Source organism: Stegostoma tigrinum, chromosome 3, assembly GCF_030684315.1.
Source record: "Stegostoma tigrinum isolate sSteTig4 chromosome 3, sSteTig4.hap1, whole genome shotgun sequence".
In the NCBI taxonomy this organism is placed as follows: Eukaryota; Metazoa; Chordata; class Chondrichthyes; order Orectolobiformes; family Stegostomatidae; genus Stegostoma; species Stegostoma tigrinum.
Genome location: NC_081356.1, coordinates 109,453,403 through 109,468,703, shown reverse-complemented (window position 1 = coordinate 109,468,703; position 15,301 = coordinate 109,453,403). Strand labels below are relative to the sequence as shown.

General features: G+C 38.6%; 1 protein-coding gene across 1 annotated transcript in view; it reads left to right on the top strand.

Moving 5' to 3' along the window:
• Window positions 1–15,301, top strand: part of cdk7 (cyclin-dependent kinase 7) — a 35,196-nt gene that overhangs the window by 18,829 nt on the left and 1,066 nt on the right. The window contains exons 7-11 of the mRNA XM_048528028.2: window positions 1,236–1,354; window positions 2,188–2,287; window positions 3,714–3,800; window positions 7,162–7,311; window positions 7,971–8,115. Coding sequence (XP_048383985.1) covers window positions 1,236–1,354; window positions 2,188–2,287; window positions 3,714–3,800; window positions 7,162–7,311; window positions 7,971–8,115 — 601 coding nt within the window. The remainder of the gene's footprint in view (window positions 1–1,235; window positions 1,355–2,187; window positions 2,288–3,713; window positions 3,801–7,161; window positions 7,312–7,970; window positions 8,116–15,301) is intronic.

Genomic DNA, 15,301 nt, shown 5'->3' with positions numbered 1-15,301 from the left:
TCATCAATCAAGCAAGTTCAGAAGGGAAGGGGGAACAAGTTCAGAGAACACTCTGCCGATATTTCCAAAATTATCACTGTGGAGCAGATTTGAAGACTTTCTATGTAACTTGTACAAGGGAATGCAACGCCAATCGCGCTCAAACTTCAGCAAATGTTTGCAATCTGAAAAGATGTTGAGTAGGATAGTAGTGGAATTCAAGGGAACATTGACTGGTAAAGTAAAAAGATGGATGAAATTTAATGTGGATATGACTGAAGCTGTGCCTTTTGGGGGGGAAAGAAACAATGGGGAGATGAAATATAATCTAAACGAATTATGGTGAGGGGAGTTCAAGGGCTCGAGGGATCTAGGGTTGCAAACTCAGATGGTTAGACAATTAAAAAAGCCCATGAGATGCTTGATTTTGTCAGTAGTGAAAAATAAAAACAAATCCATACCAACCTTTATGAATTACTGGTTAGTCATTCAACTGGAGTATTTTATGTACAGGTTTGGGCAGTACACTTCAGGAAGAATATTAAGACAAAGGAGAGGCTACAAAGGTCTTTGGCAAAATGGTAGCAGTCATGGGGGACTTCAGTTTACTCGAGAGCTTGGGAAACCCAGGATTGTTTTTTGTGGAGCAGACAAAATTAGGGGAAAATCTAACATTATGTATGCAAAATTGAGGTGTTTTGGTAGAAGAGGGAAAAATACTTTATCCTTACAGACTGACATTAAGATATTGTTGATTTAAAATAAATGGCACAAGAATGAGGGGGCAGTGAGGTGAAATTATTTCAGACTGTGATTTATTTCCCTCAGGAGCACACTAGTGAAAGAGTGCTTCGATTCAATCAGAATCTCCAACAATTTTTGATAAGATAATTTAGGATTAAGGGGAAAATTATACTGTAGTTTAGGACCAAATTTGATAATCCTTTCAAAGAGCTGACACTTATACAGTGGGTCAAACAACCTTCCTCTTTGTTGTAAAATTCAAAGATTCTTCTATTTGAGAATTCTGAATTTCATATATCCATATCTGCTTAAACTCTTTCATCTCCATGTAAACAGTTCATGAGCTTCATTACAGTCTGTGCAAAATTTCCTTTCTGCTTTAACATTACTGTTCTACATTAGCAATATTTGTTCAGCTTTGAAATAATAGGTAGTTTTTGTTCTAGATTGACTTCTATACTTTGCTGCATATGGGTGTAATTGTGATGTATTCATTTAAATACATTTTTCAGGATATGAAGCCCAATAACTTATTAGTGGATGAGAATGGAATTCTTAAACTCGCTGATTTTGGTTTAGCCAAGTCATTTGGAAGTCCCAATAGAGTATATACTCATCAGGTCGTAACAAGGTAACATATGCACAACAGAATGTTTGAAAACCACCTAACAACATGGACTAAAATGAAGCAAGTTGCACCTTTTCTGAAGATAAATCCAGTACTGGAACATGCATCAAGCCCACTGATATTTCGTCCCAAAATTTTATCCATTTTAAAAGATAAACATTGTCTCCAAATTAATCATTTGCTTTCCTCCTCCACTGTTTACCAATATAGCACAACTGAGATGTGAGAGAAATTTCCTTCTTTGCTAGGTGAAATTGGAAACAATATTATAATATTAGAAAAAACACTAATTTAGGGAATATGTGGAAAATTATTATTTTAATGTTTATATGTATTTATAGTTATGTGAAATGTACATTTACTTTTGGTATTCAGTCTATTCCAAAATAATGCCACACTTCATATTGTTCTGTTTTTGAAAATAATGGCTTAATTTTAACTTATTCAGTAAAAATGGTGTGGCACTCCATTAAATAGTACTTTCTAAATATGGATTTTAAACTTTTAAGCAACATTTCCCTAAATAGTAGTGCTCAGGGTGCTGCTGTCTGACATGCTTATTTGGAATCGGTTTTTCAGTTTTTAAATTTTGTGTTCTTCAATTATGATGACAAAACTAACTAGCCATGATAAATGCTCATGACTGGGTGCGTTGCTTCTATCTCTAAGTTCTTCGAAGTGTTTTCGATTTTAAAATAAACCTATTTTGGGAGGGGTTGGATATAGGAAGAGTTCTGGATATTTATTTCTGTTCCCCAATCAATTCTGCTCACTGGTGATTATGCTTTGCAATTTCTAAAAGCCTGTTTTTATGAAAATTTATTGTTTTATTTCAGGTGGTACAGATCACCAGAGTTGTTATTTGGAGCCAGAATGTATGGAGTTGGAGTAGACATGTGGGCAGTTGGTTGTATATTAGCTGAGCTATTACTTAGGGTAAGTGCTTATGACAGATAAATTAGGTAAATAAGTCTCTTGAAATATTACATTTTAAGATGAAAATTACTTTTCCCCTTGAAATGTCTTCCAAGGATGACTCGATTCTTCCTCACTGTATCATGTTGATAGAGAGTGTGACACTGAAAGTATAAGAACATAAGTAGGAGTAAACCACGTAACCCTTGAGCCGCTCCAATATCTTATACAATTGTAGCTGATTTTCTGCCTCAACTTTCCTGCCTGCTCTTTATATTTCTTGATTCCCTAACAGATCAAAGAATCTCTCTCCTAGCTTTGAATATATTCAACAATCAAGCGTCTGTATTCCTCTGGGATGGAGAATCCAAAGATTCACAAATCTCTGAGTGAAGAAATTACGGGTTCATTTCTATAGAGGTCTGAAGCTGGGAGGCTGACTAAGAGAGCTTTGGAGAAGTCACATCTTTGGGAAGTCTCCCACACCACCACCTCCTCCATATCTGCTTGTTCAATTCCCTTATTTCATTCCTGCTGTTTTTTTTTGCTTGAGTACGCTTTGCTGAAGTAGTTTAAACAGCTGTACCTTGTTCTTGGGGAATCTATTGAATGACTGTACTTCAGTATTATGGCATCTGCTTCTTACAGTTTTGAACATCAATATAAATAAACTTTCAGAAATTTGCTATATAAAAACGATTGAAGTTACATTGTAAGAAAAGCAAATAACATGAAAAGAAGTCAATGTCATTCAGGGTTAGAGCATTTTAAATAGTCAGTTATTATTTATCAGATGACTATCATAATAATTAGCTAAACACATTTGTGTATCTAACCAACAAAATTTTTGACTGGTTGTCCTGTGATTTTCAAGATAATTAAAGTTTGTTATAGACCAGCTTCGAGCATTGAAATCTGTAGGTTGAAAATGGGTTCAACTCAAATGATCAATAGAGAATTAAAGTCATTAATTTATCACAGTGGAGCCATGTTCATAATTTCATGCAGTAGGGTGCAAACACTTGGGAAATGTTAAGGTCGTGTTGTTGACACCAGCGAACAAGTCTAGGTTGCAATTACAATGGAAACGGTCAGGAGCAACCAAACACTTAATCCACTCCTGTCAAAGGAGTTTGTGATCTGGATATGGAAAGCAGTCAGAAGTGTGCTGTTCAAACAGTATATAACAGCGTACCCTACCTGGTCCATGGTAATTCCACACCATTCAGAGGGATCCACATGATTATTTGACCAGCTAAAACAGTGTGGTTCAATGTTTAGACTTATGAAAACTCTTCAATTTCTTTTGAATTCCAACACTTTCTAGCCTGCTATTTTAAAATGTACTGACTACAATTTAGTTTTATTCCTGTGTGTTTCACAAATATGTAGCTTAAAAAGAAAGTACGTACTTTGGCTTAGATGCCTCATTTTTATTTTTATACAGACACCATTTTTACCTGGGGACTCTGACCTAGATCAGCTGACAAAAATATTTGAAGCTTTGGGCACTCCAACAGAAGAACAGTGGCCTGTAAGTTATTTTGAAATTGAACATGGACATTTAATTTAAAGAGTGTGAATAAAACCTATTTGTAGTAAATGGGTTCAAAAGCATGAGTTGTGTCAAGATTTTGTCAGAATGGTATATTTGCTTTGTACCCATATTCTGCTTAAAAACTGTACTCTTCTTTAGAAAATTAATGACAGATACTCGTGAGACACTAGTGTCTGCAGTTGATTACATCTTTAGGCTGGCGCAATCTCCAGACCTAAAGAAAGGACAATAGGTTGACCTGCCTCTACAAAACTTTGAGTGGACAGCTGAATATTTCTCAGCCCTACATCAAGCCAAAGAGTGACTAAACTCCAAAACAGCACCAGTTGTACACCCAACAAATGACCTTTTCTAACTCTCTTACTTAGTAAAATTAATCAAGGATTAAAGTTTTTGAGAAGATTTGTAACTCGAGTGGATGAGGTTGCAGACTTGCTTGCTGAGTTTGATTGCAGATGTTTCGTCACCCTGCTAGGTAACATTATCAGTGTGCCTCTGGTGCAGCATTGGTGTTCTGTCCCACTTGTTATTTATATACCTTGTTTTCCTGGGGTGATTGGTATTTCTTCTGGTCTTGTCCTTCAGTGGTTTGTATTATCTGAAACTGAAGTACTTTCTTGACAACACTACCCACTCCATTCACTCCTCCCAGGAATTCCTCAACATCGTCAAGGACACCAGAATAGAAGAGGATGAGATAATATCCTTTTACGTAACAGCACTATTTACATCCATAAACATCGACCTAGCCAAAGAGACAGTTGCCACACTGCTGGACAAATCAGGAAGGCAGAAGTCCCACCATACTGACAGCATCAACAAGAACAGTACCCTGAAACTGCCTCACAACCCATTGTATCTTCAATGACCATATATTTAAACAAATCAACAGAACACCAATGGGATCCTTGATATGAGGACTGAGTAGAAGCGGTAATGCAAAGATTAGAACGAACAGCACTCCCCACTGTCCAATCCAAACTCTGGGCCCACTATGTAGATGACACCTTTGTGGTTTTCAAACTCACAAGACCAGAAGAAACCCACTGACATGACAAGATCCTCACCAGAATAAAATTCACAAAAGATGACGAGAACAATAACCAACTATGGACGTAATGGTAGAACATAAGAACAACAGGGAACTTCAGTCTAGCGTACACAGAAGGACAATGCATGCAGACCAGATACTTAATCACACCAGCGACCACCCCCAACACCTGTAAACAGAGCTGCATCAGGGCAGAATTCAAATGAACCACAACACACTGCAGCAACCCAGAGCTGTGCAAAAGCAGAACAGGAGCACTTACTTGAAGTTTTTAAAAGAAATGGATACCCAAAAAGCACAATCCGCCATTATGTCCGCGACAGACCACAGCAAGAAGACACAACATGGCCAGACACGCTAGTCACCGTACCGTACAGAGACCTATCAGAGATGACCATAAGACGACTCGGATCCCTAGGTATCAGGGTAGCCCACAAACCAACAATCATCCTCCAACAGCTACTGGTGAATGTAAAGGACCCCATACCCACAACCAATAAAACTAATGTAGTATACAAAATACCATGCAAGGACTGTGAGAAACATTACATAGGCCAAAGCAGAAGAAAACTGGCAATAAGGATACACGAACGCCAAGCAACCACCAAAAGACACAACCAGTTCTCACTGGTCTCAATACACACTGACAAAGAAGGACACAAATTCGACTGGGACACACGTCTATATAGCACAAGCCAAACAAGACATGCTAGGGAATTCCTGGATGCCTGTAATTCCAACCAGAACTTCATCAACAAACACATTGAATTAGACCCTGTGTACAAACCACTGAGAAGCAAAACTGAAGTAATACTAGCAAACCGAGGCGTATAAATAACAAGCAGGATGGAACACCAGCGCTCCACTGGATGCCCACTGGCAATGTTACCTAGCAGGTTGACAAAACATTTGCAATCAAACACACTGATTTGACAAGCAAGTCTGCAACATCATAATCGAGGATTGGAGCTACCTCCCACAAATCTTTTCCATGCCCTCTAACAACTCCCATTTTCTTATTCATTCATGGGATGCAGTTGTCACTGGTGTATGCCTATCCCTGGTTGCTATTGAGAAGGCGCTGGTGAGCTGCTGTTCAACAGTCTGTTTAACTTATTTCTTAACATGAAGAGGCCTTCTTCTCAACCTCTCCCTTCGCCTGAGGCATGGAGTCCCACAGACTAAACCACCAGTCTATCTCTCTGATGAGAGAGCAGCCTTCTGATCCTCTGAAAAAAGAAAGAAAGAAACCTACAGCACAGGAACAGGCCCTTTGGCCTTCCAAGCCTGCGCCGATCAAGATCCACTGTCTAACCTGTCATCTATTTTCTAACGGTCTGTGTCCATTTGCTCCCTGCCCATCCGTGTACCTGTCCAAATATATCTTAAAAGATGCTAACGTGTCTGCATCTACCACCTCTGCTGGCAACACGTTCCAGGTGCCTACCACCCTCTGTGTAAAGAACTTTCCACGCAAATCTCCCTTAAACTTTCCTCCTCTCACTTTGAACTCATGAACCCTAGTAATTGAGTCCCCCACTCTGGGGGAGAAAGCTTTTTGCTATCCACCTTGTCTATACCCTTCATGATTTTGTAGACCTCAATCAGGTCCCCCCTCCATCTCTGTCTTTCTAATGAAAATAATCCTAATCTATTCAACCTCTCTTCATAGCTAGCACCCTCCATACCAGGCAACGTCCTGGTGAACCTCCTCTGTACCCTCTCCAAAGCATTCACATCCTTTTGGTAATGTGGCGACCAGAACTGTACACAGTACTCCAAATGTGGCCGAACCAAAGTCCTATACAACTGCAACACGACCTGCCAACTCTTGTACTCAATACCCCGCCCAATGAAGGAAAGCATGCCATATGCCACCTTGACCACCCTATTGACTTGTGTTGTCACCTTCAGGGAACAATGGACCTGAACACCCAGATCTCTCTGAACATCAATTTTCCCTAGGACTTTTCCATTTACTGTATAGTTCGCCCTTGAATTTGATCTTCCAAAATGCATCACCTAGCGATGCAGTGCATGATAATCTTCATTTCAAGATAAGAATCTCAAAGTTCTTTAAATCCGGAACGACTACCATTAAAATGAATATTGTGAGGTCTAATAGATTCTAGTCCCAAACTGGATGGAAAAGCTTGTCATTTCATTGTAAACATGGTATTGGGCACTGCTGCATTATGACTAGGTGTTATATATTAATTGCATTATTTTTAGATTCATATCCAAAACAGATACTTCAAATATTACATTAATATTTTATAATTGTAGGGAATGACCAGCCTTCCAGACTATATCTCATTTAAGAGTTTTCCTGGAACTCCACTCGAGCATATATTTAGTGCTGCTGGGGATGACCTACTGGAATTGCTACAAGATCTGTTTACATTTAATCCCTGTGCAAGAATAACAGCTACTCAGGTAAATGGATATTATTCATTATTGTGGATTTCATAAAGACCTGAGAGGTAAAGTTCACTCACAGTTCAATTAACTGCAGTTCAGGATTAAATCCATAAAATATGGAAATAGGCTGTTTTCTTCTCTGTCTTTCTAACACTCCGCCCATGAGTCAATAAGTTTATTTAGTGCTTAATTCAGGCAGAACATCTAGAAAGCCATAGATTTTAGTCTCTGGTTAGTGCTGAATTTTCTAGTCTCTGCTGGGGCATTGGTTATTGTTTTGCAATTAACCTCAATGTTTCTGAGCTGGTGTGAGAACTCCCAGTCAGTGTTGTTATCTTGAATGCTAACTAATGGTTTTTTTTGTCAAAAATGAATGTGTTCAGATAAGGACAGGTTTAGATATGATACAAAAAGGGTGGCCAGCATTAGTGAATCAATAGTACAGCAAGGAACTTTGAGAACTCCTTTGAGGAAAATAAAATTGGGAAATTGTAAATAAAAGGAAAAAACTTGCTCTGACCTCATTTTTATATTTCTGGCGAACCTTTGATAGTGCAAAATTCTTAAATCCTATTGGAGTGCTTCAGGAGCTGATAGCCTCTTGTTCTATACTTTTATGAAGTTTGAATCAATTGGTGCTCCTTTGACTATGTTGCAAGTTTAATTCTCTCAAGGCACTAAAGAAGAAGTATTTTAGTAACCGCCCTGGACCAACAGCAGGGCCTCAACTGCCCCGACCAAACTGCTCAACGGAAGTCTTAAAAGAGCAAGAGGCTAAGACGGGTTTCAAACGTAAACGAACTGAAAACATGGAGCAAGGTAATGGATAGCCTTTTCTGTCCAATTGGATTTTTTCACTTCTCTTTCCCACTCAAATTTTTTCTAAGGTCCATAACTGTATGTGTGAGGATTACCATGAACAGCATGCCATCTGTCAGCATTGGCAGCTAACTGGTGCTAAGCAGCTGGCAACTAACAAAAGGCTTGTAACCACATATCCTTTATGATTTATGTCCTGTTTGAAGAATGCAACTCTATGAAAGTCTGGTAGCTTGATTGCAGTCAACTACTTTGACTCCTGAAATTTTTTTTAATCCTGTTCATAGTTGTACTGTTCCATAGACTGGAAGATTGAATGACTGTTGATCACCTGAGACTTGTCCTTTTTCTAACCAACTTGTTTCTAGGATGGAAGCAGAAAGTTGACCATGCATTAGCAGCATGAGTGGTGTTCATCACTAATAGGGTGCTAATGTCTAGTCAAAAACACAGTTTGCCAATCTCATGTTATATATGATTTTCCATGTCAGTTTGATGCTATATATATATCTAAGTTGTACGTTTCAACGACTGGCAAATTATTTTGAACAGGATGTCCCTTCAGCTATTCACAGCAGGCAATATACCAACTACCCAACTAGCCAGTGTTTGCAAAACTCATCATGATTTACAAGGATGTTGGAGTGATTGACCTGTAGGGAGAAGCTAAATAGGCTATGCTATTTTCCCTGGAGCATCAGAGGGTGAGGGGTGACCTTATAGAGGATTGTTAAATCATGAGAGGCATGTATAGGATGAATAGCCGAGGCCTTTTCCCCAAGGTATGGTAGTTCAAAACTAGAAGGCATAGGTTTTTGGTGAGAGGGGAACGATTTAAAAGGGACCTGAGGGGCAACCTTTTTATGCAGAGTGTGGGGCGTGTATGGAATGAACTTCCAGAGGAAGTGATGGAGGGGGTACAGTTACTACATTTAAAAGGCATCTGGATGGGTACATGAATACGAACAGTTTCGAAGCATGATCGCAGGCAAATGGGACCAGATTTATTTAGGATATCTGGTCAGCATGAATGAGTTGGACTGAAGGGTCTATTTCCATTCTGTACAGCTCTGACTATAATATTTGCTGAGTCATCCTGAATTTATGGATAATCTAACTGACAACCAATTTAGGATTGATATTTGGACATGCAGTGTGGCATATTTGTACATACTCTAAGCTTCGTATATTACTACTTGTTATTTGCAGACAGATAGAATGCGTGCTCATTTGAACTTGTCCATTGTTGTCTGGTTCATTTCTTAGGGTAAAGGCTTGACCAATCACAGTCAACATACGTCTTAAAATTTAAACAAAGCTTACCAGTTCATTGTCAATGATTATCTAACTTGTGTATTCTCCTTGGCAATGTCTTTGCCGATTTTAGAGTCAATTTCAGAATCCATTTCCTAACAAATCAACTCCACTCCTCATACAGTGCATATGTCGTTTTCCCTTTATATTTTGTATTTCTTGTGAATTGCCCTGATGATTGCATGAAGAAAAGCTTTGATGAATTGTCTTTTTTCACCTACGTTCAAGTTCTGTGCAACAAAACAACCATCAAAAAATTACTGTGGGCTTGCTGATTTGTTTGTCAGGAGCATAAAACAATAAAATGTATCCCAGTTGAGTAGAACGTATTTTTTATTCCACTTCCCCTCAGGTATGTTTTTTTGACATATGCAATACTAAGTATGATATTTTATTTTATTTGACTTATTATAAATGCAGATATAGCACTGCTTTGGTTACTCCCACATGTTTTTATTAACCAGAATTTTCTTCCTCCTTGTATGGAATATAGATGTTGATGATAAGACTGGCACTTGTTGCCCATTCCTAGTTTCCTTTGATCTGGCTGGCTCTTCAGGCTATTTCAGAAGTTAAAAATTGAGTAGAATTGAAATCAAACTTACTATTTGTCATGGTGTGATTTGAACCTGTGACCCCAGAACATTAACCTGGGACTCTGGACTGCCACTATGCCACTACCCTTCCTTGTATCTGAGCGTCCACAAATTGGAATTAAGATCAAAATTCTGACTGATGCAGCTTCAAAAGGCAGCTGTTTGAATAATCTGTTATTGTGGTTCAGCTTGACAAACCACGAGAAGAGTTGGGTATGGGAGCGATCATTTATTCACAGATATATGAGGAGAGTCAGCCTTAAAATTCTAAGACTGATCTCTGGCAAAAACACAAGTTTTCCATCTCTTATAATCTTAGTTCACACACTCAATTTCTAATCTGATCAATTTAAAATCATATGCTAGCCAATTGTCACCTATTCCTCTCAGTGCTTGGTTGAGGCATTGTACATGTCCACCTAAGGCCTACCTTTATCCTACCGACAGATGTATTCTAAACTGCACAATGTTTCTTATCACTCACTAACCTTGCCTGGCTGTTTACCATCCTATCCAGAGTATGTGTGCTATTTTTTTGTTCTACTTACATTTATTTTATTAGGAAGAATGCATCTAACGGAAAGTGGTGTTGTTTGCAGTTCTTGTTTCCCCCTTATAAACTGAGGAATTACATTTTCTCTCAGAGGGCGGTAGGGTATGAATGCACTGCCCAGGAGGCAGGCAAGGTGGGAAAGTTTGCAACCTTTAAAAAGTACTTGGATGAGCACTTGAAGTGTTGTAACGTTCGAGGCTTTGGGCTGGTGTGGTTAAGTGGGACTAGTGTGGATAGTGGTACTGACTGAGTGGGCTGAAGGGCCTCTTCTGGGCAGTGATTCTATGGTTTTATAAAGTTGTTTAATCCTTAAGTAACCTTTCAGCTTTGACACTTGCACTTTCGTGGAGCTGGTTTATATTTCAGGCAAGTGATCCTGCTACATTACTTTAAATAATCAGCAGTGCTAGAACATAGATGATCACAGAATTAATCTCCTTATCCTTATAGTGCAAATTTAATTCTTTTATACGCTTTTTAGACTTTATAGTGCTTGTTTTCGGGATTGAGATATTGACGTTATCAGGAATTCAGTCTTTAGGTAGAACAGTTTGAGTTGCAGAAGTAATACTTCCTTTACCCTGGATAGACATGGTATCTCAATTCTATTCTGTGAAGAGTGAGCCTCAAGTGTGGCATTTTTATATCCGGTACTATTGACAGATATGATCAGTTCATGCCAATGTCAGAGCTCTTCATGCACCTTGTATGTAACTGAGACTGTTCAAATTAATTTTGCTTAGCATCCTTTCAGTAGACAAAGAGGAGATTTTGACATTCTCTACCTAAATCCTGAATATTTGGTTGAAATGAATTAGAGCTATCTCCACTACATCATTGTCTCCCTAAATTACTGATTTTGAAATAGCATTTAACAAGCTGAGAAATTTAAACTACTGTGAAAATTTTTGGAGTGACCAAAAGGTTTTTTTTACAGGACCGAATGCAGTATAGTTGTGTAACCAGTTTAATTTATTAAATAGCAAGCACTGAAAATAACTTCAGATTAGGTAGCATCTTTGAAGAGAACAATTGTTATCATTTTGTTTGCGTGGAATTATGTTACAGGTGAACAGCAATAAGAAGAAACAGGACACGGGAGCCTGTAGGGGGCGAAAGTCATATAGGACAAATAGTAATCTGTAACCTTAATGTTTGTTACACTAAAAGAATTGCTAGATGAGGAAAAGGAAGATAGATATTTTGGAAATTCTGGTGTAGGAAGGATTGGCATCAGATTCATCACTGAAAGCAAGAGATGAGTATGAAGTCCTCACAAGTAGCAAGGTGGAACTAATCTAAGTAATTCTGAGAATCTGTGGATTTATAATAAATGTTGAATCAAATTTCATTTCCTAAGCTAGAGAGAAGTCCAAGTGAGCAAGCACAGAGTCAGAAATGGCCTACATGAAGCTAAGAAGAATTGGAAATTTTGAAGCAAAATTTATGAACTTTAGATTCTAGCAGGAAGCATCTTTTACACAGACATCAGTGTACTGAAAAGATGATGCAGTGTGTTCAAGATTGGAACAAAAATGCACATCATATCCTCAAAGTTCATAATACTTACCTGGAGAAAAACTGTGGAGTTAAAGGAAAAGTTCAATGAGTTCTGTCTGGCAGAGGAGGATGATAGTGGGATAGTGGCTGGTCTGCTGTTCAAGATAGAGTACCCGGGAGGAGCTTAGAAACAATGTACAACTTCAGTGAAAACTACCACTGGGGCTGGGAAACTAAAAACTAACAAAGTAGTAGAGGACAGAATGTTGTGGATTTGGATGGATGGGGAATGGACAAGGGTGGAGACAAAAACAAAAATCAACATTAACAAGTTGTCTGCTTGTACTGTTCTGTTTATGGATTTTGGGGAAGAGATAGAAATGGGTTGTGCAGAGTTGGGAAGTTGTCAGTTAGGAAATCTCCAGAAAAGGTGAGTTGGGTAATTCTGTGGGAATTGATAGCTTACTGTTTGATACTCAGGCTGTGGATTAAGAAATGTGTGGAGAGAGTTGCCAGTCAGTCTTGACAAGTTAGAAGTCTAAGTCTAAGTCTTTGTGTCTGACAGTACAGTGACAGATCTCCCATTGTAACTCAGTTTGATTACATCAAGACAAGAAAATGTTACCCCTCGCTGTAATTGATATGTATTACTAATTTTCCAGTAATGAACTACTACATGAGCAATGTTTAAGTATTACATTTTCTTATGATCACGTTGCTTGTTTCTTTATAGTTTGTGCTTTCAAAGCTTTCATTCACTGAGATCTTTAAAGTTTTTAACCTTTTTCTTCTGTTGTAAAACATTGTAGCTTAAATTCATTGATTTGTAGAAATCCTTCCAGAGCTTTGATTCTTCTCTGAGGAAATTCTTTCCTTAGTCTCTTAACTATTCATGAATTAAAATGGTGACAAGAACTAGTTGGCTGTACTTTAGCTGAAATGCATTTGCTTTTTCCAAAGATCCTGAAGTGGACATACTGGCATCTTGTGAATACCTAATTTAATGTTTGTCTTCACAATGATTTTGTTTCAGATTGTCATCTTTAAATGAGAAATAAAAGCACAGCTTTTGTTTTGTTTTGAGAGCATCATTTATATCCAGGGTCTGTTTTTGAATAAGACAAATGGTCAGTTTTGTCAATCACATTGTATTTAAGCATAGTTACAGTGGCTGAAATATGTTAACAAGAGGGTGCAGATGCCCTGATTTAACACTGTATGATTTCAAATTCAGCAAATCCACTTCCATCCATCTCAGGTTTATGGTTTGGCCCTTATTCATTCAAGTTTTTTTATCCTTAAGAGGCATATTCTTCTTAGAATCATAGAGTAATAGAATCCCTAGTGTGTGAAAAGAGATTTTTCAGCCCACTGAGTCTGCATCCCACCCAGACCAGCCCCTATCCTAATTTCATAACCACTCATTTACTGTGGCTAATCCATCTAGCCTACATATCCCTAGACACTACGGGCACTTTTAGCATGGCCGAACCTCTCAATCTGCATAATTTTTGGACTATGAAGAGAACCAGAGCACCTGGAGGAAACCCACGCAGACATAGGGGGAATGTGCAAATTCCACACAGACAGTCACCCAAGGCTGGAGTTGAACCAGGTTCCCTTGTCACTCTTAATCACTGAGCCACCATCCCAGCTGCTGAGTACTTTAATTTTAAATCAAGTTGCTTTTTAAGGAAATCTTGACAGTTACACAACTTGGAAGATAAGATCTATATAGATAAGATGCAAATTTATTTGCCCAACTCCAAGTAAAGAGAAGAAGTAATTTTGAATCATGTTTCAACTGATACTGAATACTCTTCTATTCATTTTTGGTTTAAAGCATTTGTAATTTGTGCTAAGAAGAGTTCTTTGAAGAATAAAAGTGGGGATAAAAGGATCTTTCTCAGTCTGGCAGCCAGTAACAAGTAATGTTTTGCACGGGATAGTGTTGGGTTCACAACTTTTTAGTTTATACATTAGTGATCTAGATGAAGGAACTGTGGGCATTCTGGCTAAGTGTGCAGATGATACAAAGATATGTGGATGGACAGGTAGTATTGAGGAGGTGGGGGACTGCAGAAGGATTTGGACAGGTTAGGGGAGTGGGCAAAGAAGTGGCAGATGGAGTACAAAGTGGGAAAGTGAGAGGTCATGTTCTATGTTAAGAAGAATAAAAGCATGGACTATTTTCTAAATGGGGAGAAAATTCAAAAGTCTGAAGTGCAAAGAGACTTGGGACTTCGAATCCAGGATTCTCTCAAGGTAAACTTGCAGCTTGAGTCAGTCTGGAAGGCAAAGGCAGTGTTGGCATTTATTTTGAGAGGGCTTGAACATAAAAGTAGGATTGTACTACTGAGGCTTTATAAGGCTGTGGTCAGGCCACATTTGGAGTATTGTGTGCAGTTTTGGGCCCCATATCTCAGGAAGGATATACTAGCCCTGGAGGAGCGGGTTCAGAGGAGGTTCACGAGAATGGTCCCAGGGATGGAATGCTTAATATAGGAGGGACGTTTGAGGACTGTGGGACTATACGCATTGGAGTTTAGAAAAGTGGGGGGGGATCTAATTGAAACTTTTGGAATACTGAATGGCCTGGACAGGTAGATGTTGGGAAGATACTTCCATTGGTAGGAGAAACTAGGAACTGAGGGCACAGTCTTAGAGTAAAGGGAAGACCTTTTAGAACGGAGATGAGGAGAAACTTCTTCAACCAGAGAGTGGTGAATCTATGGAATTCACTGCCACAGAAGGGTGTGGAGGCCAGGTCATTGAGTACATTTAAGATGGAGATTGATAGGTTTTTTGATTATTAAGGGTTACGGGGAGAAAGTGGGCGAATGGAGTTGAGGAACTTATCAGCCATGATTGAATGGCGGAGCTAACTCGATGGGCCATATGGCCTAATTTCTGCTCCTCTGTGTTATGGTCTTAATAAAATGGATACTGTCTGCAATGTGAAGAGATGTTTTCCACTCTGTAAAATTGTCTTCTCTTCAGTATTGTCTAAATGTCCCTATTCTAACATCTAGTGAGTTCTGAAGTAATGATAGCAAACTTTTTTTAAGCAAGAGTACCATGTGAGAATATGCAACAAAATCCACAGTGAGAAAAGGCCCATCAAGCTCTGTCCATCATTATTTACCATGAATTTTCCTAATGTTAACTGTATGAATTAAGATTAAGTAGGTAGTGTTGGATTTCCTGATTATATAATTTCTTG